The sequence below is a fragment of the Sus scrofa genome, chromosome 13 (assembly GCF_000003025.6).
Source record: "Sus scrofa isolate TJ Tabasco breed Duroc chromosome 13, Sscrofa11.1, whole genome shotgun sequence".
In the NCBI taxonomy this organism is placed as follows: domain Eukaryota; kingdom Metazoa; phylum Chordata; class Mammalia; order Artiodactyla; family Suidae; genus Sus; species Sus scrofa.
Window position 1 is genome coordinate 127,551,368 of NC_010455.5, and position 24,089 is coordinate 127,575,456.

Here is a 24,089-nt window from a genome sequence, read left to right on the forward strand (position 1 = left end):
TTCATTTCCATGGTAATGTTTACCACTCAGAAACAAAGAGAACCCAGTTCAGGAAGCTGAGAGCTGGGACATATTATGCAAGTTCTGACTCTGTCACTGAGATGCTGCAGGACTTAAAGGAAGGAATTGCTCTGATTTTTCCAATGCTGATTCTTCCCATGCATCTGGATATCAGAAATAACAATGCTGGCTTCTCATCTACAGTTTAGTAAAAAAGTTAATTAAGAGACTGACTCATAAAACAAACAGGCTATTGATTTAAGAAAAAATAATTTCAGTTTTGAATTTAAACCCTAACAAGGCACAGCATTGACTTGATTACAGCCCTATGGTCATGCCAGTTGTGACCTGAAAAGTAATAAGACCCCCTCTATGGGGTCGACTCAGACTTTCCTCCCATGTTCACCTTTCTTCATTTCTTTCCACCTCATGTATCACATCTAGGAATTCTACTCAAAGGCCCCAACTTAATTGCTCCTAGACTTCCCACAAACTGCCAGATCATCTTTGAGAGCTGATGTTATCATAGGAATTCAAAACAAGAGGGTGCAAATATCATAACCATTGGTCTTATCAAATAATTCCTGCTCCAAGTGTTGTTTTAAGCCAGAGCTTCTACTCCCTCCTGCCTCCCCACTCCCAGGAATAAAGGCATGCTTGGGTCTGGAATGTATTAAAGGTAGTTAGAGATCTTAAAAATTGCAAGGACAAAAAGAAACCTCTATATAGGCTCTCTTATGTCTGCACGGCCCATATGTGATTTATGTAAGCTCAAAAGCATTTGGAAAAATACTTTTCAGTCATATTATTGAACTTTATGGCTAGTATGGATGTTGTCATTGTTCAAGAAAAAATGAGCAGCTTTATGTGGTAAAAAAATATAAGAGAAATTTTTATTACTATAGTAATAGGAATTTTATGAGGTGAAACAATTTTATACAGTACACATATTCTTATATGAATTAGAAATTACTTGCTTTTACATTACATTTGTACAGAACTAGGACATTTTCAAAATTCCTTCCTAGATCCTTATTGTAAACCTGTTTCCATAGATAGAGTAAATATTAGGAGTATCCTCCATTTCATAAAAAAAGGAACAGTTTTAAAGATGTTAAAGACTTTTTCAGGGATCTGTGGAATCGGCCTATTGTTCTGTAATCAGGCTATGTACCATTTAGGATTTAAACAACACTAGGGTAGAGTTAATCTCATGCTACTAAATTAAAAATTAAGAGGTGAGGTCTGAAAATAACAAATGTCACAATTCTTTTAAGGTCACATAAGCAAGATGTGAGATGAAAGAATAGATGATAGCCCGTTAGAAACATGATTATGATTATAGCGTAACATCAGCGACAATTACTATTTTCTGAGAGCTTATACTAAAAGCCAGGTTCTATACTAGGTGCCCGACAAGTATTCACTCAAGAAATCTTCACAACACCCCTATCAGTTAACCCTGTTTTAAAGACAGACTTTAAGTTACTGGCAGAAGGTTATAAAACATTATCTTATTTACTTTCTAGATCAGAGTTTCTTAAAATATATCCATTGTCCAAGGCTTATTACATGGACCACCAACAATTTCAGACTTAAAAGTGCTTTCATTAAGGTATATTTCACTAACTGAAAATGTAGATTTAATTACTATGTTAACAGAAATCCTATCACATATTAATAATCATGACATTTAAAGGTCATACAAGCTCTGGGTGTTCCCTATCAGCTACCATTCAGTTAGCAAGGTATATTTAAGAGTTCCCTTGTGGTGCAGCAGGTTAAGAATCCAGCATTGTCACTGTAGCCACTCAGGTCGATGCTGTAGCGCAGGTTCAGCCCCTGGCCTAAGAACTTCCACATGCCATGGTGGAAAAAAAAAAGTGCATTTAATATTGCTTATTTTATAACATTTACATGTTGTTTGTTACTACTAAATTTGCAATTTTGTATTACCATTGCTGTGTTTTGATATAGCACCATTTTACAAAAAAAAATGTTTGAAAGATACATGTTTCTTTAGTGAGTCACTAAAGCCTGGTAGTAGAGATAAAAGTACTAACAAACACTGAGATAAAAAAAAATCTGATTAAAAAAATACATTTTTGCCAAGTTACAGTCTATGTAATAAAAGTAATTACACTACTACTGCCTCAAAGCTTATAAAAGAGAGTCTAAAAGAGTTTAAAATTAATAACACATATAATGACCAAAAAGAAAAAGCAATGAGCTTTTGGAAAAATTCAATTTTCAAATGACTGCAGGGTGTCACATAATAGAATACACACAATGATGAGGGACAAGTACCATTATATCTTTTGATATAACTATATTTTGCTGTATAGTTTGGTAATACCCATGAGAGTAGAATCATATCTGGACAACTGAAACATATGCAAGGGAAAAGCCCAAAACAACTTGTTTATTTTTCACTAAAAGCCCATGCACCATGGAAAAGACTCCAAGGTTCTGGTTTAATTCTCAAAATCACATGAATCAGAACATGAGTGTGTTGGAACAAAATGTATTGAACTTAAAATGGATGACAGAGCACTGATTTTTATATGCAGCAAAAAAAAAAAATAGTGCATTTCAAATAAGAGGTCTCACCTGAATGCCAATACATAAACTATTATTCATAGGGAACAGCTGATATTAACATTTTATATCCTGCTCTGGACATTGTCACTGTCCATATCCTCATTATTATAGGAAGCAATGAAAATTTTGAATAAATTGAATCTTAACTATCAGCATACAGATTTTCAGAAGGGAGTCTACAGAACTGTGTAGTAAATACAGTATTTTTTCTAACACTGACATTACAGAAGAGATATACCGTTTTTAAACTGAGCAATGAAATCAAAATATTTCTTCAGGACATTGATACTGCTACATATGGAAGTTCCCAGGCTAGGGGTCAAATTGGAGCTGCAGCTGCCAGCCACAGCCATAGCAATGCCAGATCTGAGCCGTGTCTGTGACCTACACCAAAGCTCATGGCAATGCAGGATCCTTAACCCACTGAGCAAGACCAGGGATCCAACCCACATCCTGATGGATACTAGTCGGGTTCATAACCTGGTAAGCACATGGTAACTCCCGAAAAGACTATTTCTATAATTGCAAAAACCTTGTCAATTTGGCTTTCCTCTTCAATATATTCAGTATTTTATCTTGCCAAAGTTTACCTTTTTGGTGTCTAAATATAAAAAGTCCCTTTTTTGCTGCCCTGTGGCACATGGAGTTCTCTGGCCAGGGATCAGATCAGAGTCATGGTTGCAACCTACACCATAGCTATGGCAAAACCAGATCCTTACCCACTGTGCCTGGCCAGGAATCAAACCTGTGTTCCAGCGCTCGAGAGATGCCTCCAATCCTGTTGCACCACAGCAGGAACACCTAAATATCAAAATTCTTAATGTTGAGAGTACAATCCTTGGATTTATTAAGACCATGTTAAAGAGCAAACAATTTAATTGCTGAGAGTTTCACAGTTTACTAATATTTAATGACTCTGCTTTATCAGAGGAAATACTTCACCAAACACTAGAATATATTAAAGCTAGTAGAGACATTCAAGATTATATATTCCAATCACCGCATTTTATAGATGAAGAAATGAAGGCTGAGAAAAGGGAAATTCATCATCTTATCACCATAGTTAGTGGCATAGTTATAATTAGAGCCATGGTTTCCTAACTCCTCACTCTAACACTGCTACCAATGTATTCACCCAACTTCAGGCTAATAATTGTAAATTGACTTCTAAAGCTGGAACCCCCATGAAGAAGCTCTCTTTAAAAATTATGATGGGAGTTCCCGTTGTGGCTCAGTGGGTAACGAATCCGACTAGGAACCATGAGGTTGCAGGTTCACTCCCTGGTCTTGCTCAGTGGGTTAAGGATCTAGCATTGCTGTGAGCTGTGGTGTAGGTTGAAGATGCGGCTCAGATCCCAAGTTGCTGTGGCTCTGGCATAGGCCGGCGGCTATAGCTCCAATTAGACCCCCTAGCCTGGGAACCTCCGTACGCCGAATGTGCGGCCCTAGAAAAGACAAAAAATAAAAAATAAAAAAAACCAAAATAAATAAATTATGATCAAGTGCACATAATAGCATTATTAAATACCTAATTATGAGGACTAATATAGGGACAAATTCAGCGCCTAGGAACATTGACAGTTCACATTCAACAAAGTATTGAGTTCTCACCAAACACAAAAAAATAAAACAGTAATGTTAACCATGTGTGAATGTTGAGATCAAAGGCTTACACAAAACAATCTGCAACACAGTAGATATTGATAATGGCAATGTCATAGTGATTCTGTGACAATGAGAAGGAGAAAAGAAAATCATTACTTAGGAGCATGTTTTTCTTTCTTTGTTTTCTTTCTTTTTTTTTTTTTTTTATTTTTGCATTTTAGGGTCATACCCGAGGAAGATGGAGGTTCCCAGGCTAGGGGTCAAATCAGAGCTGTAGCTACCAGTCTACCCCACAGCCACAGCAATGCAGGATCCGAGCCACGTTTGCGACCTACACCACAGCTCACGGCAAGGCCAGATCCTTGACCCGCTGAGCAAGGCCAGGGATGGAACCTGCAACCTCATGGATGCTAGTCAGATTCTGTAGCCACTGAGCCATGACGGGAACTCCAGGAACATGTTTATCTTATTCTAAACCCTAAATAAATTGGTTCCCCATATATAATACAGTAGGTAAATCTTTATTAAATATCCTGTTGGGAAAATGAGCCAGGATGATCAAATATTTATTTATTCATTTATGAAGGGTTAAACCACAGCATTCTCGAGAGGTTCCCTCTATGGACCTATAAATATGTGAAGGGGCAGGTGGATGGCAACTCAGTTGAAAGGCTGCTATTTTTTATACCTCAAAAGCCAGAGTAGGAAAGACTTAACAACTTTACATGAACCATAGCATGGTCCTGTTGATCTACTTAGGTTAGATTTAGCGGTGATGAGGTTTGACCAGAGATTTTTATTAGAGACAGAAAGGCTTTTTCTGTAGGTTTTTGAAGTTAAAGCATTAGTAACAAAACTTACCCAGAGTTTTGAAATCAAGTCCACTCAAATTGTAATAATCATCATCATTACAATTTAAAAATTATTTAGAGTCTGCATGAAGACTTCTGCTTCTGGGAATTCCTGTAGTGGCTCAGCAGAAACGAATCTGACTAGTATCCAAGAAGAGGCAGGTTCTGTCCCTGGCCTAGCTCGGCGGGTTAAGGATCCAGTGTTGCCATGAGCTGTGGTGTTGGTCACAGACACAGTTCGGATCTTGCATTGCTGTGGCTGTGGTGTAGGCCGGCAGCTACAACTCCAATTCAACCCCTATCCTGGGAACTTCCATATGCCACAGGTGTGGCCCTAAAAGACAAAAAAAAAAAAAAAAACCCAAACTTGTTTCTGAACAAGATGGAATAAACTCATTTCTACCTAGACCTCCTTTTTTAATCACACTTAAAAACTCTGGGCAAACACAGGAAAACTTTGAAAGATGGCATGAGGAGGTGGCCAGGCTAAGGACCTGATCCTTGAGCACAGCCATGAATTTCCTGGGTTTTCTTTCTGTCTCCCTTATATTCCAGATTGGACTCTGGAAAGCCTGAACCTGGACATGACAATGGGAACAGACAAAAAAAAGAAAGCCCTCTTCCCCCAAAGCATGTATTCTTTAGTTAAAAGGACCAGAAAAGTTAGGCATAATCGAACAGAAATGTTCATGGAGTTCCCACCATGGCGCAGCAGAAACGAATCTGACTAATAACCATGAGGTTGTGGGTTCAATCCCTGGCCTCTCTCAGTGGGTTAAGGATCTGGCATTGCCATGAGCCGTGGTGCAGGCCAGCATCTGTAGTTCCAATTAGACCCCTAGTATGGGAACCTCCATATGCAGTGGGTGCGGCCCTAAAAAGCAAAGAAATGTTTGTGATAATATCCACCCAACCCCAGCCAAACACCAGCGGCAAAACCTTTGCTGCCCCCTTGCCCTTGATCAGCTCTTAGGGCAGGGAACCTGGACTTCCACCCCGCTTCTCCCCAAGTGTAGCTAGCACTCCTCTCCCTCCAATTAGAAAGTAAGAAAATAATGGCACAGGGGAGGGTACCAGGTGAAGATATTGCTTAAACATTCTTTAGGAATATTTAATATCCTTTAAATATTCTTAAATATGATCTTCTGGGCAGACCCCCTAGCAACTTATATGTGAAACCGAACAGAATTGACATTGGCAAAAGGTTTGATAACCGAACTATGGTATGGAATACAGCCAGGTTTTCAGGTCAGCCTCTGGATAGCCCACAAAGGAAGCAAATTAGAATAGCACCACCAAGGCTCTGTAAATGAAATTTGGTTCTCAGAGTATATCATGCTGTACTTGCTAAGAGAGGCTCATGGATGGTCTAATCAGGCGTTATCCATTTAATTAAAAACTCTTTTTGGTATGATGCAAGTGCAACTAAATCCTTTTCAGATGTTATCTTGGGCACACTTGAGCCAGAAATCAGAGGCCTGATGCAGATCATACATATGGTATTGTTATTGCTAAATATTCTCTCTTTTTCAGCTTTTGGCTTTTTAGGGCTGCACTCGTGGCATATTGGAGGTTCCCAGGCTAGGGGTCTAATCAGAGCTGTTGTTGCTGGCCTATACCAGAGCCATAGCAATACCAGATCCAAGCCGCCGTCTGCAACTACAACACAGCTCATGGCAATGTCGGATCCTTAACCTACTGAGCGAGGCCAGGGATTGAACCTGCAAGCTCCTGGTTCCCAGCTGGATTCGTTTCCACTGTGCCACAACGGGAACTCTTTGTTTGTTTGTTTAAACATTCTTTGAGTATGCATTTCCATGTGAGTTTTAGGACCTTGGCACTGCTTTTTTTCTTTTTTTCTTTCCTTTTTTTTGCCCTATGTAAGCTATTTATAGGGAGTATGCTGGTGACCCTGGTCTAAGATTACATTAGCAAGAATTAAGAAGCAGGAAAGAGAGAAAGCTATAAAGTTTTGCCCATGAAAACGTCTTTGCAGATACACTATCTATGGGTATAAGACAAATTTTCATTCCATAAGATGGTGGAGTCATTGACTCTGTATTGGAAAATACGTTAAATCTTTCTATTTCAACATTGCTTTAATGCTTGAACCTTAAATGCAACCTCTCTATTTAAGCATTTGTCTGCCTCATGTTCAAGCACCTTCTTGGGCTATTTATTATATTTGAACAGCTGTTCGTGTCAGGAAAGCCTTCCATATTTGAGCCAAGATCTTGATCTTGGTAACTTCTGTTATTTGGTCCGACTTCAATTTCTAGGTGCCATAGAGATGAAGAACAATTGTCTTATATCTTTTCAAAAGCCACTTTTTTTGCTTGTGGGTATAGTCTATCCATCCCTATTTCAATTGTTTCTCATAAAACATGGTTTTGAGCCTTTTATCAATATCTTTTTGTCCCTCCTGAACATGTCTTAGTTTATCTGGTTCCTCTTAAAGTTCCTCCGCATTAAACACTATTTTCTTCAAGGTTTACTTTAAAATGTTTGACTGCCCAAGGATGAAGACTAGCATCAGACATGCTGAAAGTAGCTCTTATCCTTTGTCCTTTTATCTGTTTTTTTAATTTTTTTTTTTTTTTTTTTTTTTTTTTTTTGCTTTTAGGGCTATACCCGCAGCACATGGAAGTTCCCAGGCTAGGAGTGGAATTGGAGCTGTAGCTGCCGGCCTATGCCACAGCCACAGCAACTCAAGATCCGAGCCGTGTCTTTGACCAACACCACAGCTCATGGCAACGCCGGACCCCTGACCCACTGAGTGAGGCCAGGGATCGAACCCGCAACCTCATGGTTCCTAGTCGGATTCGTTTCCACTGTGCCACAATGGGAATGACCCTTTTGTCCTTTTAAACAACTTTGTCCCCTTTCTATCACTTTGTATTCTATTACATTATCTTATCATTTCTCCTTTCATTGGTAACTGCTGGCTCACTGTACCAGTTCACTGAAGTATTTTAGCATCTCAGGCTGGTAGAGGTAGAAGAGTTCTTATACACCATCTGGTCCAATTCTGCCCTTGTCCAAATGGAGACCTCAAGGCATTAGTGACAGAACTGGGGGCAGGGCCTAAATTGCTTGATTCCTGGACTCCTAACTCTAGATTTTTATTTCAGCTACTCTCCCATTTACTTGACTATTATATAAGAAGCAGTCTTATTTTTGGTGCCTGTGATGAAGAAACATTTGTGGATTTCCAACCCTAGGTCATCTCCCAGGAGTACTTGAGATTAGGGTGGTGAAGAGGCTTAAAGGGGTTTAAAATTCCCAAGATGTGTCGGTCTGTGGGAAGAGATTTTATCTGTTAATAGGAAACAGCGAAGGTTTGGAATGTGTTTGAACAGAGTCCACTTCTTGAAAAATACAAAGAAAAGGCTACAATCTCATGGAAATTATGAAATCAGAGGGTTGGAGAATGTAATGGAGAGAAAGCAAAAGGGCTTTTCTCAAAGCAGCAAAAAAACAGTCCCAAGTTCTCATTAAGAAGATGACTTCTGTTTCAGTTTGATGGTAAAAGAAGACTGGTAAGGCTACATTCCGATGTATAGGGAATTCCACTTAAAATCGGTAGCTAAGCAGGCCAAGTTCTTGTTTGTTTTTTGTTGTTATTGTTTGTTTCTTTTTAGGGCCACCAGGCTAGGGGTCCAACTGGAGCTACAGCTTCCGGCCTACACCACAACCACAGCAACACTGGATCTGAGCTGTATCTGCGACCTACACCACAGCTTGCACCAACGCCAGATCCTTACTTAACCCAGAGATCGAGGCCAAGGATTGTATCTGCATCCTCAGGGACACTAATTGGGTTCTTAACCTGCTGAGCCACAATGGGAACTCCTCAAGTTCTTGTTTTGTGAGTCCCAAAGTTTTCTCTACCTACTGTGCATATAATTAGCATCTCAGTTTATCATGACATATTTACCTAACTATGCTTTTTGCCTTTCCTAGTCCCCTGCAAATTTGCTGTCTGCATAGCAGCTATGAGGCAAGGAATCAGTACTGTTGACACTTAAACAACATGGGAGGTTAAGGGACCAACCTCTGCATAGTCAAAAATCCACATATAGTTTACAGTTTGGTCCTCTTTATCCACCATTCAACATCTGCAGATTCAACACTTGGGGATCATAAAATGCTATAGTATTTACTATTGAAAAGAACTCACGTATAAGTGGACCCCCGTGGTTCAAACCCATCTTGTTCAAGGGTTAACTGCACCTCTGTGTCAGCGCTGACCTAGGTGAGCCTACTGTCTCTTTTGTTAACTTGTAAAAAGAACCTAGTGAAGCAGGTATGATTATCCCCATTTTCCAGAGGAGAAACTCAAGTTCATATACGTGCACATTCCCAGTGTCATACAAATAATAAAAGGTAGGACTCTTTTGAATATAGGTCTGTTTCATGTCAAAACCCAAGCTATGAGAAGTCAAGGAGAGCTTCAGCTCTGTCATCAGAAAAACCTGGATTCAGATTCAGATTCAAATTATTCAGTAGCTGTATGATCTCATACATACCATTTAACCTTCCAAGCTTCAGGGTCCCTACTGCAAAATGAAGAAAAGGAGAACATTTTGCTATACCTGGGATATCAGAGAGACATGAAATGGCAAAATAGTATTTCCATTTTCCCTTAACATTTGGTAAATATTCAATGAGGTGCATGTGAAATCTCCCCCAAAGCGATTCCCTCCCTCTCTGTTTCACACAGGAAGCTGAGTGACTCTGCTACTGTGGGCTTTATCAAGGCAGAAACATCTCAGCCAAGTATGGGGCCAATGGAATTACAGGAATGAAGAAGGACCATCATCTGCTTCTGTTTTATTACAGAGACATGGATTTCAGAGGGTGCAACATCCATGTTGGATTCCCGTCAACTCCTTTCATGTGTGGGGCCCTGCTTGGACTCTGATTTAGAATTCTTGCCTTCCTTTACTTAATTTTTTCCAACATCTCTCCATTTTTCTCCCTCTATTTCTGCATCTCTCTGCTATGGTATGAATGTTTGGGTCCCCCCAACATTCACAGGTTGACACCTAGTCCCCAGGGTACTAGAGGGCAAGCACTGGGAGCTGGTTAAGTCATGGAAGCAGAGCCTTCATGAATGGAATTCATGCCTTTAAAAAAGAAGCCCCAGAAAGCTCCCTGTCCCCTTCTGCCATGTTAGGTTACATCAAAGACACTGAATCTATGGGCACTGTGATCTTGGCCTCTCAGCCTCCAGAACTCTAAGAATTAAATATTTGTTGTCTGGAGTTCCCGTCATGGCTCAGCAGTTAACAAATCTGGCCAGCATCCATGAGGACCCAGGTTCGATCCCTGGACTCACTCAGTGGGTTAAGGATCCTGCATTGCCGTGAGCTGTGGTGTAGGTCACAGACACAGCTCAGATCCTGCCTACCTAGCCGGAGCCACAACTGTAATTCGACCCCTAGCCTGGGAACATCCATATGCCACAGGCGCGGCCCTAAAAAAAAAAAGCAAATAAATATTTGTTGTTTATGCTCTCTCTCTCTTTCAATTATTTCCTCTTTCCTCTGGGTTCCTCTCATTTTCCGCACTTTCCAGCCTTCTATAAGATGGCAGTTTATGTTTGAATCAAGCTACTTTCTGAGAAGATATGTGATAAAGAGCTAACTCCAAGAAACTAAGAGTTGCAGTGGATTATTTTTAAACGATTGAGTTTGGGTACTTTCCAAGTTGAATAAGAAACATAGTAATTCTGGAGTATGGAGTTCACAACGAACAGGTGTTAGTTTGTACTGCTAAAGCAACCTGTCCTGTCATGTTCAGATGATAAGTAGAGAGAAGCTAGACCCTCTGGTCTTTCCTATAAACTGAATTAGCACAGCCACAAGGGAGGACCAGTTAAGGGATATGAGCTCAGGGATTTGCATCTTGGAGAAAGATTCTCTATTTCCAACAGAATTCCCCTTATAAAAGGTATCACGCTATCACCAAATGTTTTCATAAATATCACGCTTCATTAGTGTGCACATTGCCACCTAGCATATGTTGTCAAAAACTTGTTTTGTACTTGTCTAATCTTAACATCTGGTTATCTTAAGTATGGCTACAGATTTAAAGCAGCGGTCCTCCATTTGGACTGATTCTGACCCCAAGAGACAGTATATGGAGATGTTTTTGGTTGTCACAGCTTAGAAGCCAGGTGAGGTGTGTTGCCATTTCTGTCTGGTAGGTAAAGATCAGGAATGATGCTAATCACGCTAAAATGCATAGGACAGCCCATCACAACGAAGAGTTATTCATCTCAAATATCAATAAGTCAAGGTGGAGAAACTCCAGCTCAAATGCCTCGAAAACCTGCAGACTCCACTGTCTAACTGAGCCCTTGGTCATCCTATAGAAACAATGATTGGCTGTGAAAGTTTCTATCCCAGTCGGCATTTCTAAATGCCATGTGCTACAATCAAATGCTGGGTGTTGATCCTGGATTCAATCTGAAAAAAATATTATTCAAAAATAGTTCCAACTTCAGTGGGGAAATAATTTGTATAGTCTTCTGGATGAGTCTTTGATACTATAATTTGAGATCATTTTTGAAAAGAACCAAATCTGATTTTAAGGTAATTCACTGTGTCTGGTGTCCTAATGATGTGTTGATTTCTTCATGCAAACCTGTTGAGTTTGGCAAAGTAAAAGCTAAAAATTTCGCATTCGAGTAGGAAGAATAAATCAAAATTGGCTCAATTAACTTTCCTGTGATTCAGGGTTTGTTAACAGTTTCTCTGTTTTGTTTCAGTTCTATTTATTTTATTATCTCTTTGGCTTTTCTCCATCCCTCTCCAAGAGTGCCTGGATAATCACACTTCAGTCTTCAGCAGTGTCCCTTTACTTGCACAAAAACTGAATCCCTGACATGTAGATAATGAATTCCAGCAGGATCATTCTGATAGACATGAACTTCTGGAAAATCTAACCTCTTGGATCTCCCTCTTTCCAGCTTTTACACTTTCGTTTCCCTTCCAAAGGAGATTCTTTGCCTCATTCATTTTCATTAGGCTTCTTGGGGAGCATCATGAATCCAGGTTCCGGCTTCTGCGTTTTTCCCAGAGGTGGGCAGAATAAGTGGGGCAAGGAATAACACCCACATAAGGTAGCTCTTATTTTCAGGGTCTATCCCATTTGGCAAATAATGTAAGAGGCATGCTATATGTTTCATATTCATTTTTGTTGAGTGTGATTTCAGTGTGCATTTACAAATAGTGGTCATCAGCATTGTCACAGAGGTGGGACTCAGGGTGCTTGGATTCTAATGCCAGCTCTTCCATTAAATTGCTGGATACATTTGGATGATTCTTTTTTCAGACTTTATTTTCCTACCTCTAAAATGGGAGGATGGTAACACAGATGTTCTATGAATGTGGCAGGGAGCAGTTGCAGAGCGATGGGGAGCTGAGAGGAGAGGGAAATGAATAATTATCCCAATATATGCCCAACTCTTGCACAAGTCATATGGGAGAAAGGGACATAAAAAGAGTTTCATAGAAGTAGATGCCTGTGTTTGTGCATGAAATTAAATTACATAAGAGGCTCTGATGGCTTCATTTTATGAACACCAGTACCTCTACCACAACCTGCTTTCTCTTCCCTCGAACTGATCCCCTCAACCTCTCCTTTGTGGATGTAAGTAACTTCACTGGGTGGAACACCAGCAGGGCAAGGAATGAGAAAGGAGAGAGAGAAGCGAGAAATAAGACCAGAAAACAAAGTCAGTCAGAGAGGGGATAGGTCAAATGAAATCAGCTTCTCCTAACTATAGCCTGCAGGCCTCTTCAGAACTAAAACCTGAAAATCATACACACAGCATTAAAGCAGAGCACACACAAGGCTGACTCCTAGTCAGTTTTTGTTTTTTTTTTTTAAGATGTGTTTGGGCCAGCTCTAATGGAAATTACATAGCTAGGGAGTCAGACACCAGGAAAGAAAGGATGAATAAAAGGACAGAACAAGAATTATAGGAGAAAAGCTGAATGGAAAAAAAGACAAGAGAAAGTATTTTTCCTAATGAGAAATGCAAAATTTTCCACCAGACAACTGTGACTCTTGGCTAAGTGACCCACATATCATGTGAATGAAAATACAGGGTGGGAGGGGTGGTCCAAGAAGCTGGGCCCTGTGTCTGCTCTGTCTCTGAAGGCAACAGGTCCACTGCAGGTCTCAATGGCACTTCTGATTCACAGCCTGCCCCTCAGGAGGTAGCCATGCCCATTACACAGAGTCTGGAAAGAGCCCTGGGCTATAAATTAAAATCTCCACATGCTGGACCCAGCTTCACTTACTGACCCTCTTTGATTTGTCATGGAACCGCTGAAGCCAGTGTCATCTGCTATTAAGTTACAGAGATAGATGTCGTGATTTCTAAAAGTCCTTCAAGCTGCAGCTTTTTTTTTTTTTTTTTTTTTTTTTTTGCTTTTCTGGTCCACACTTGCTGGATATGGAAGTTCCCAGGCTACGGGTTCAATCAGAGCTGCAGCCGCTGGCCCACACCACAGCCACAAGAATGCCACATCTGAGCCACATCCATGACCTACGATGCAGCTCACGGCAACACTGGACCTTTAACTCACTGAATGAGGCCAGGGATCAAACCCATGTCCTCATGGATACTAGGTGGCTTCACAACATGCTCAGCCAAAACGGGAAGTCCAAACTGGAGTATTTTTGCAGTATTAATAATCATCACGCTTCACCCCTGCAAGACCACATCTCTTAAGCAAAATAACTTAACCCTCCCTCTCTCACCCCTACTTCACTGGCCCAAACCAGCTTTTTATCATGAAGAGAGAGTTGAACAAGATGCTCTCTTGGAGGCCCTTCTAGCTCTCTCAAATTTGGGATTCTAAGACATCCCAGTTTACTCAGTTCCTTAGCAAAACTAAAGAATCATTATTATAACAAATGCATTGAGTTTTCATTTTAGATCAAACCTGTCAGAATTTATCAAACTCCATCCATGAAGCAAGCTGACATTTTTATCTAACATTCCTAAAAAGAATTCCTCACAGCTATCCCTTTGTAGTTTCTCAATGAGCAAATGATGTTAGTAACAGAATGCATTTGATTGTCAGAGATGGGATCTGTGAATAGGGACAAGCAGTTATTACTTTCTTTTATTAAAACCTGTAAAGGAATCGCTGATTCACCAGACTAAGATAGGAAAAAACTTGTAAGCAACTGCTCCCCTCATCTAATTGAGTTTTAAGCTGCTGTGGCACTTCCCCTTTGCAGTCAAAATGGATGATTGACAAAGAGCAGGCGGAGCTTTTAAATGGTCAACATCATAGGAAGAAACAATTGAAATTCTAATTCCTTAGCATTAGACCTAAGGGACCTAAAAGGTGGCTACATAAAGGCTCTCCCAAGTTTCCTTTCTTTTTGCTTTTGTTCTTAGGAGTGGGATGGAAAGATGATGAAGAGTGGATTTGGATGATTGAAGCACAGACACAAACACAAGATGACCAATTATAAGAAGGGAAAAAAAAGCCTCATCCCTTGAGGAAATAACCACTAGAAAATTTCAGAACAAGCAAGAAAACATAAAAACAACTTCCTACTTGAAATAATTTGAGGACAAAATGTACATAGTCTACATACAAGTAAAAAGAGATTTAAACATGGGATTTGGGAAAGGTTTTTTTTTTTTTAATTCTGAACTAATAGAATATATATCATGCACATACCATGTGGCCTAAGTTTCAAACTTTTTTTTTTTTTTTTGAGGCAATCATCTAGAAAGAGAAAGAAGCTGATAAAGCCGAATAAGAGTGAAGAAAATCCTTGTGCTTCCTTTTTTCTTTTCTAGAAACCACTAATAAAATAAATTATGGTCGAGAAAAAGTTTAGGGAGATGACTCCAGGAGGGAGATAGAATTCCTTAACTTAATTGCATTTCCTTTCTTACCTCCCTCTAATCTTAAGAAGAAAAACAAAGGTCAAATGTCACAAAGCACCATCTGAGAAACAAAAAAAACATGGAGGGGCAAGCTTGTTTTAAGTAAAACAGTAAATAAACAGCACTGGTTGTCTTTTTTTTAATTGTTTCCTTTTACTAAATGTCTGGGAACACTGAAAGAAAAACAGATATTGTCAAAGTATGCCTGATTCTAAAGTACACAGATAAGAAAAAAGAAAAAGCTCTCTTGCATTTGTTTAAATTCCACAAATGTACATAAAACAGGCACAGTGTGTCAAGAATTTTCCAAAGCAGAGTTTTAGGAAATAAGGATTAAATTAGGAAAAAAGATGCAGGGTGGGGGTGGGGAGAGGAGGTTTGCAACATTTACCAGAACTTGCAAGCGAAAAGAGTGAAAAGCCAAGCAATCTACAGTCCTTCTTAACTTTCTCCCCCAAATGACCAGCCAAGAAACCAAATAACTAATGTGAGAAAACACCACACAGAAATCTTTCTCAACAATATTTCATACACAAGCCACCAAGCTATTCATTCAATGAGCATATACTGAGCATTTACTGCTACTGCCCCCTGTCTCAGGTATTTGGGGGGAACTATCAATGCTAAAACTCAACTCAGACCGGCTGAATCTAAATTTCTAATGTTAAATCATAGTGCTAATGCCCAGATGATCATCCATCAAGCAGTCTTGCAGATCTGGGAATGCCTACTTTAGGAGGTGCAACAATGACTATAACCATTCTTTTTTTTTTTTTTTTTTTTGCCTTTTTAGGGCCACACCTGCAGCATATGGAGGTTCCCAGGCTAGGGGACAAATTGGAGCTGTAGCTGCTGGCCTACACCAGAGCCACAGCAAATAGTGATCCGAGCCGCATCTGCAACCTACACTACAGCTCATGGCAATGCTGGATCCCCAACCCACTGAGCAAGGCCAGGGATAAAACCTGCATCCTCATGGATACCAGTCAGGTTCGTTGAACACTGAGCCAAGACGGGAACTCCAGACTATCACCATTCTTGATCTCAAGGAGCTCATATAAGTGACGAACAAATAGATGAATCTCTCCAGAACAAGATTAAAAGTGACACAAGACAGAAGAGGAACATATTCTTTACTGTGGATATTCAGAAGCATGAGAAATAATGGACTGTTGGGGATTACAGAAGCAGTGAAAGAGGGCCTCACAGAAATAGGTACATATGTGGTAAAATAGTTACCCTTTGAGCGCACAGAGAAGGAGTTGGGAAAAATCTACTATTACAGCTAATAAGAATTCCCGTCTCTAGTGTTTCTGGAAACAGAAATAAGCCCTGTCCTGGAGTTCCCATTGTGGGTCAGCAGGTTAAAACCTCCCATATGACCTTCAGGATGCAGGTTCAATCGCTGGCCTCACTCAGTGGATTAAGGATCCAGCGTTTCTGTAAGCTGCAGCACAGGTCACAAATGCAGCTTGGATGTGGTATTGCCATGGCTGTGGAGCAGGCTGCAGCTCCAGTTTGACCCCTAGTCTGGAAACTTCCATGCGAGGCAGGTGCAGCAGTAAAAATAAGCAAGAAAGCAAAGAAAGCAAGAAAGCAAGCAAGCAAGCAAGCAAGAAAGAAAGAAAGAAAGAAAGGGAAAAAAAGGAGGAAGAAAAGGAAGGAAAGAAAGGAGGGAGGGAGTGAAGGAGGGAAGGAAGGAGGGAAGGAAGGAAGAAACAGGTCCCGTCCTGGGTGCTGTACATAAATCCTCTCTTAAACCTAAACCTATTAGGTAGGTTCTATTATTTCTCCGCTTTGCAGATGGAGGAATTAAAGCTTAGAATGTTCATGTGACTTGCTCACAGTCACAGAGCTAGAGATTGAAGAGCTAAAGTTCGATCCCAGATCAATCGCATTCCAGAGCCTATGTGCCTCCCAAAGAAGAATAAATGAAGCCCAGATGTGCAAAAGTGTCAGACACATATGATTAACTAGACATTATCCCCTCCAGCTAAAGGATGGCAGAGTGGGAGGACATTGGGCTATAAAGTTCAGGGGCAGCCAGGCTGGGGGTGCTGCATTGGACACCATGGGCTAATACAGTAGCAAGGGGGAACCAGTGAAGATTTCCAAGCAGAGACAATTCTGCTAAAAGCATTATCTTAGATTTCAGGCTTTGAATCATGAGTTATATCTTACAAACTGATATACTAAAATTTCAAAGTTTGAGGAGTCTCATCCTGCCTTTACATCAAAAAAGTGTGGCTGGGAGCGAAGTGGAACTACCACCTTATAGCTGTTGGAGACAACCCCTAATGTGCCAGGCCTTAAGGAAGATTCTACAGAATAGCCCTTAAGATAAATGCAATGCATATCTATTACCTCACAAGACAAAGACTGACTCATCCTCGGAGCTGTCCAAATCTGGCACAGGATAGTCGTGGGGCCTCAGCATTCCTAGGACCTGAGGTGACCCCATGGGGCAGTGGGTGTACACAAGACTGGTCCATCACTGGCAGGGCCCAGACCCCTGACTCCCAAGTCCTGTTTTCATTTCATCAAATCAAATCATATGTGACACTGGGTGAGCCCCTTTCCTTATCTGGATCTCTCCTTCCTCATCTGTGAAATGAGAAATTGATCTCGAGGGGCCTCAGATTTCACAATTCTCAATCTTTCCCTTCCAACAGTCAAGCATAAAGAATCTGCTTCCATCAGTGGCTCACTAATTGGGACTTGAGGGAAGCAGGGGAGCAGCATCTCCCAAGAGCTTCTATAGTTTGTAAACCCCTCGCTGAGAATAAATGTACTTCCTTATCTCTACAAAGTCTGCTAGTTCTGACTGGACTGCAGGATTCACAGTTCTCTAACCCTGGCTGCAGTCATCACTGAATTCCATCTGGCCCAGGATTATCTTTTTCAAGTACAAACTGGATCACTGATGTCCAAAGGAATGCAACAGCACCAAGTACCATTATCATGGGCAGGCAAATGCAGGGAACACTTCAATCATTAGAGAACGAACGCTTTAGCCACCAAATCTGTCAGAGCCCAAAGATACCGTTATTTGAGAGTTTTGTTTTACTCTCAAAGAGTGTGTATGTGTTTGTGTGTCTGTGTATGTATGCATCTGTTTATAAGTGAAATTCCCAAGAAGTCAAGCAAAGGTTAAAACTGTGGAGTTCTTGCAGGGAAGAAAGGAGGAACCATTGTACACCTTATCTGATGCTCATAAAGATGCTCCTGCAAACTCCAGCCCATCAAAAATGAATTTCTAAAGGGGTAAAAAGATGTCTTCCTTATCAATTATACAGATCCAAGAAACGGTACCTATTGGAGTGGAGGTGAACAGGGAGAAGGTGCAAGATTTGTTTTGCTCTCAGAAATGTAGCTGGTAAAACAGACATCAGCACATGAACTCACAGAGTTTTGAAAGGTCTTCTTAAGCTTCATCAGTTCATCAGACCACACCCAGTAGTTCACCCACAGAGGAACTCACAAGTGACTAACTCCTGTCATCAATTCATTGCAAAACACTGAGGCATGTTAAACCTATAGTTTTATCTTCCTTGACTTCCAACTTGGAGATGGGAGCAGAAGAATGGTGAATGGGAACATTAGCAGTGAAGAAAGCTTAATTACAGAACCAAGGAAACCCATATTTGAGAGTCACCTCATAGTTACTTACTTTGATAGGATGGAAAATAAATGTGCATTCCTTTTCCAGACCTGGGAAAGGAGAATGTGCCCAAGATGTGTGACAGAACAATCAACAGGACTGCCTACCTCACATCCTGTCTTCCTGGGAAGACAGTGTTACAGGAACCCACGTTCTGCTCTGGGAACTAGCTTAGTATATCTTCAGCTGTCAGGAACTTGGGGTCCTCTCTACCTACTACTGACTGACTTCTGTAAGATGACCAAAAACTGTGCCACTCATTGAAAAGAAAGCAGATTTATTCTTAACACAGGCCTCAGCATATCCATCAGGATGCAGAAGCAAGTAGAAGACCAATCCTGACCAATTCAGACTCTCTATTTCTTACCCAAGATACCAATTCTAGCACCTTTGCCAGAGCACTGGGAGTTAAGTGTTAGTTACAGTTCCGATTTCCTGAACTCCACCAACAACTGCAAATCTCCAGAGAGCCCTGTCAACTGTGAGGGCAGAAACCTTGCCGCATGAGCTGCAAAAGGCATCTGAATATCTGTACATGGTGTGTATTTCCACCACCCCTGAAATGCAGCCGGGTCCACTGGCTGGCAGTTCTCCAACAGCTGCAGAAGAGACAATGATATATTGACATAGAAAGGCAGAAGGGAGAAGGTGTAAGTTGAGAGCAATATGGATGAGTGAGAGTGGGGCATTGAGGCATACAGGCTTAATGCTCTCTGCTGAAGCATCCACACAGATCTTCAAAATTGTGAATGTGGGGAAAATGTCAAAATATACAGTCTACTTTCCCATCTACTTGCCTGACACTAACCTCAGGCAAGCTGAACATACAGAAATAAAACCAGAAGAGGACCTCTGATATCCTCTAATAACTCAGTCCAGTGCTTACCTCCAGAAACTAGAAGCCCTCTATCAAAAGAGAAAGAGCCAGAACTTCAGATAGACACTTTTGGTGAGACTGACTCACACAGATTCTCCTCTTCCACGCATACCTTCTCTTTAAACTTAGATCCTTTTTTTTTTTCTTTTTGTACGTGCAAGGGAAAAGACAGAGGAATTGGTTTCAGAACAAGTCTACTTTAAACTCTGCCATTCACAGAATGCTTTCTTTTAAACTTCAAAGAAAAGGTGCACACCGGAGTGTAGAAAGGATGTATGAATGGAGATGGAAGAGAACCAGGGTGACGCTAGATCAAGGAATGAAGCCCAGAGACCTTATAGTGGACTCGGCTCTGCCAACGTACAGACAGTACTGGAATCATCATCTTATCAGTACAGTCCCCTTTTTGAGATAGAAGTGGATGTTGAGAGAGCTAATGGCTTGCCCAGGTTCATCTAGTGTTGGTTACACAACACGGGCCACCAGATGGCTAGATCCACACATGAGACAGAACCATTAGAGGAGACCCAGTCTGACCCGCTAAGGAGCAGAGTGACGGACAGGGGACAGGTGTCCCGGGGGAGGGCTCCACTGCATCCCGGCGCCGCGAAAGACGTGAAGTGTGCGCTCTGGGTACCTTGAGGTAGGCCCGCTGCAGGTAGTTGTAGGGCACTCTGCGCTGGAAGTCGCTGCGCACATCCTCGCTGGCACGGTGGCGAGACGCGGGGCCCCCGAGGCGCTGGCTCTGGCAGCTGCGGTAGCAGCGAGCCCGCTCGAGCAGCGAGCGGAAGAAGGGCAGCTCGGCCCCGGGGCCGGCGCCCGGGGGCGCGAGCGGGCGGCGCGCGGTGCAGTGGCGGGCGCAGCGCGCGCGGATCTCCAGCAGGCGCCGGTGGCTGCGCAGCGCCGCTTCCAGGTCGCGCACGGCCAGCTCGTAGTCCCCGCTGTAGTAAGCGGCCACGCCGCTGGCGTAGAGCAGGTCGAAGGGCTGCAGAGGCCCGGGCTCGGGCTCCCGCCTCTGGTGCGGGCCGTCCGGGGGGCCACCCCACAGCGGCGGCGGCAGCAGTAGACAGGGCAGCAGCAGCGGCAGCGGCGCCCAGATGCGCTCCCGCATCCTCCGCCGCAGACAAGCGCCGGCCGGCCCCGCACTCAGTCGGCTCCCGGCAGCTGGCGTCCTAGTCCGGTCTCTTGTCTTTGCGGGCGAAACCGCCAGCCCCGCCGCCAAGCGGCTGCCCTTTGAGCCTCAGGTGACCGGCCGCGCTCGGCGAACTGAGAGGCGGAGGCCGGCCCGGCCGGCCGTTCTTAAAGGGACGCCCACAGCTCACATGCTCCTCCTGCTGCCGGAGCCTTCCCGAGTGGCTGGCAGCCGCCAGGAGGCCAGGGGCTGCACACCCCAGTGCCAGCCAAGGAGCCAGTGCCGCTGAGGATCCAGCGGGCAAGCAGAGCCTGAAGTGGGGTCCCTTTCAGAATGGATATGATTACTCCCTTTTTAGGGAGGAAAAAATGCAGCTTAGTGAGATGAGGGCTCTCATCGTTTTCCGCAATTTGTCCGACGTTTGCAAAGCCTTTCGACTTCACGTGAAGCATTGAAGCTCCATCTCAGGCTGTGAGGAAACTTGTGGCTTGTGGAGAAAAGTGATTAGTCCAAGTTTATAGAACAGTGAAAAGACAAAGGAAGGACTCAATCTTGGGCCACTGGAATCAAAGTTTAGGGCCGCTTCCTTTAAGGAAAGTCCTCCCTTGCCTTCTCATCCCACTTTGGTTGTGGCTGTGCCTTGGGGAAAGGGGAAGGGCCAAGGGAACAACGAATAGCCCACCTTTCTGTGCAGATGAGGGTGTCAGAGGACCGAGAGAATTATTGCAGGAAGGAGCAGCTATGCTTAACATTCTGCTTGTCAGTTTATCAGCCTTGTGATCCCGCACAAAGGAGCCTCAGTCTCATCGCCTACAGTACACCAATGTCCCAACACGACAAAATATTTTCAGATATAAATTCTCATTGTAAGAGTTAAACAAAGAGGCAATTTAATAAATCCAATATCCCCCGGACTTAAGCAATGAGCATCAATCTAGGAATGGGAACCCTGACAGAAGTGGCTGCCAAACTCCGAAGGGCTAGCTCAGGCTTTCCTGTTCCTCTGCTTCTCCTCTGTGGTAAATACCTTCTGAGCCAAGGTGTTCCCTTCTTTCGTCTTCCTTGGCTTCCCACTCTCACAAGGATTCCTGAGCGCTTATGCACTGGACCTTTGATTCCAGGCTTCCTCCTATAAGCATTCCTGTGGGCTCCTAGTGCTTGTGGCAATTTTATCAAAGACTCCCTGGCCAACAGGCTGGTGAGCAAGTGGGAAGGGCAACAGGAAAGAACACTTATCATGTAGTTGATGTGAGTTCTTCCATAGAAGGCTTTTGTGTGGAATCACCACAATGCCCAGGAGACTGCCAGAGTTTTGTGCTCCTTCCTTCATTAACTGTGTTGAATTTGACCACACAGACCATAAACAGCCTTGGTGCTGTAACTTCAAGGACCCCCAAAGAGTCATGCTCTTATTAACTTTTCTCCAGCAAACCACACTCATTTGGCTTATCCTACTGATGGAAAAGCTCCACTTTGGAGCTGGGTATGTACTGAATACTTTGAATGTTCACTAATCCAGAATTTGTCCTTGGGTCTTCTGCCCAGACTTTTGCTCTAAGGATTCTCTCTCTTTTCAGATAAAGACTTTGAGGTCCATCGTTATTAATCCACTTGTGGAGGGTTTTGAAGCACACTAGCCAGGAAGTCCTGCTGTGGGAGTGGGACTGAGAGCAAAGTGCCAGGATGCTTTGCTGTGGATTATCTAAGTTCTGTGATATTTCCTTATCATTTAATATATATCAATTAAATTCACATCTTTGGATACCTACTCTCAAAGTAGCCAGAATCCTTATCCCCGGGAGCTCACAGTGCTGTGTCAGAGATAAACATCATGTACTAGGACCATAATACAAGGGAGAAATGGTACCTGTTAGACTGGGTTCAAAGTGCTGTAGAAATGCAGAGCCTGCAAAATTGGCTTCTGGTTGAAGGATCTAAGAAAACTTAGGGGGAGAATTGGCACTGGCACAGAATCAAAAGCTTACAGGTGGCAGCCATACCGAACTTTCTGCTGATCCCCAAACTGACATGTGCTTTCAAATTTTCTGCATGTCCTACTCCCTCATCTCTCTCTCTGCACAACCCTGACTTTATGGAAAATGTTCAATTGATTTCTCAAATTTGCTTGAACACTGGAATCGTCTGAGAAGACAAAAATACTGATAGCTGGTTCTTACTCTAACAGCTTCTAATTTAATTGGTCTGGTGTATGGCCTGAGCATTGAGATTTTTAAATGTTTCCTAAGAGATTCTACTGTGAAGAGGAGATTGAGAACCACTAGTCCACAACCAACGCCTTAGCCCAAAGAGTAAGTCTATGAGCCAGGGCTCCAGGTGCCATGGAGGATCCCTGAGTCTGAGACATGCCATCCCTCAGACTTCCCATCCCCAAGAAGGACAACCTGATCTACCTTTTAAGCCTGGTTCTGAACAAAGTTCATGGCCATATGATGATAAGAGCCATGCAGAGAAGCAGATTCCAGGCAGTGCTCTCTGCCTGATGATAACAATTCTGTGTTGAGAAAGACAGTCCTCCCTGGGTCTCTCATCTTCCTGAATGTCTTTCTGGATGTGCCAAGACTGCATTTTTTCTTTACCTGGGCCATGTCTTAGACAATTGGGTTCCATCTCAGAGTTTCTGTTTAATTTATTCTGTGGTGGAGCCTTAAATATGCCTTTCTAACAAGTTCTTTGGTAATGCTGAGGTCCTTGGTACAAGAATCATACTTTGAGAACCACTTCATCAATACAATTCCTTGTGAACTGTGGTACTCAAACTTTGTTATGTATTTAAAAACTAATAAAAACCAGAGTTCAAGTCATGGCTCAGCGAAAACGTATCTGACAAGCATCCATTAGGACGCAAGTTCAATCTATGGCCTGGCTCAGTGGGTTAAGGATCTGGAGATGCCGTGAGTTGTGGTGTAGGTTGCAGACGCTGCTCGGATCCTGAGTTGTTGTGGCTGTGGCGTGGGCCGGCATCTACAGCTCCAATTCAGCCCCTACCCTGGGAACCTCCGTATGCTGCGGGTGCAGCCCTAAAAAGACAAAAAAAAAAAAAAAAAAAGACAAAGAAAATAAAAACACGAAAAAAACCAAACCACTAAGAAAAACCACAGAGGCTTCAGCTTTGTAATAAAACCAAGTCTGGGCCTGCATGTTTTCCCCAAGTTCCCAGGGGTTCTGTTAACCACCAAAGCTTGAGAACTACAGCTTCAGTTAGTGACTTTTTCACCCCAGGAGACAGCTGACAATATTGAGAGGCATTTTCAGTTTCCATAACCAGCAGAGAGAAAATGGTTATACTATTGGCATCTAACAGGTAGAGGCCAGGGAAGGCGCTAATCGTAACTTGATGCACAGGACAGCCTCCCACAACAGAAGAATTATCCAGCCTAAAGTACCAACAGTTTCCAAGTTGAGGAACCCTGGGA

General features: G+C 42.4%; 1 protein-coding gene across 1 annotated transcript in view; it reads right to left on the reverse strand.

Moving 5' to 3' along the window:
* P3H2 (prolyl 3-hydroxylase 2) overlaps positions 1-20,798 on the reverse strand; it is a 157,211-nt gene extending 136,413 nt beyond the window's left edge. Inside the window, exon 1 of the mRNA XM_021070049.1 lies at positions 20,161-20,798. Coding sequence (XP_020925708.1) covers positions 20,161-20,634 — 474 coding nt within the window. The 5' untranslated portion in view covers positions 20,635-20,798. The remainder of the gene's footprint in view (positions 1-20,160) is intronic.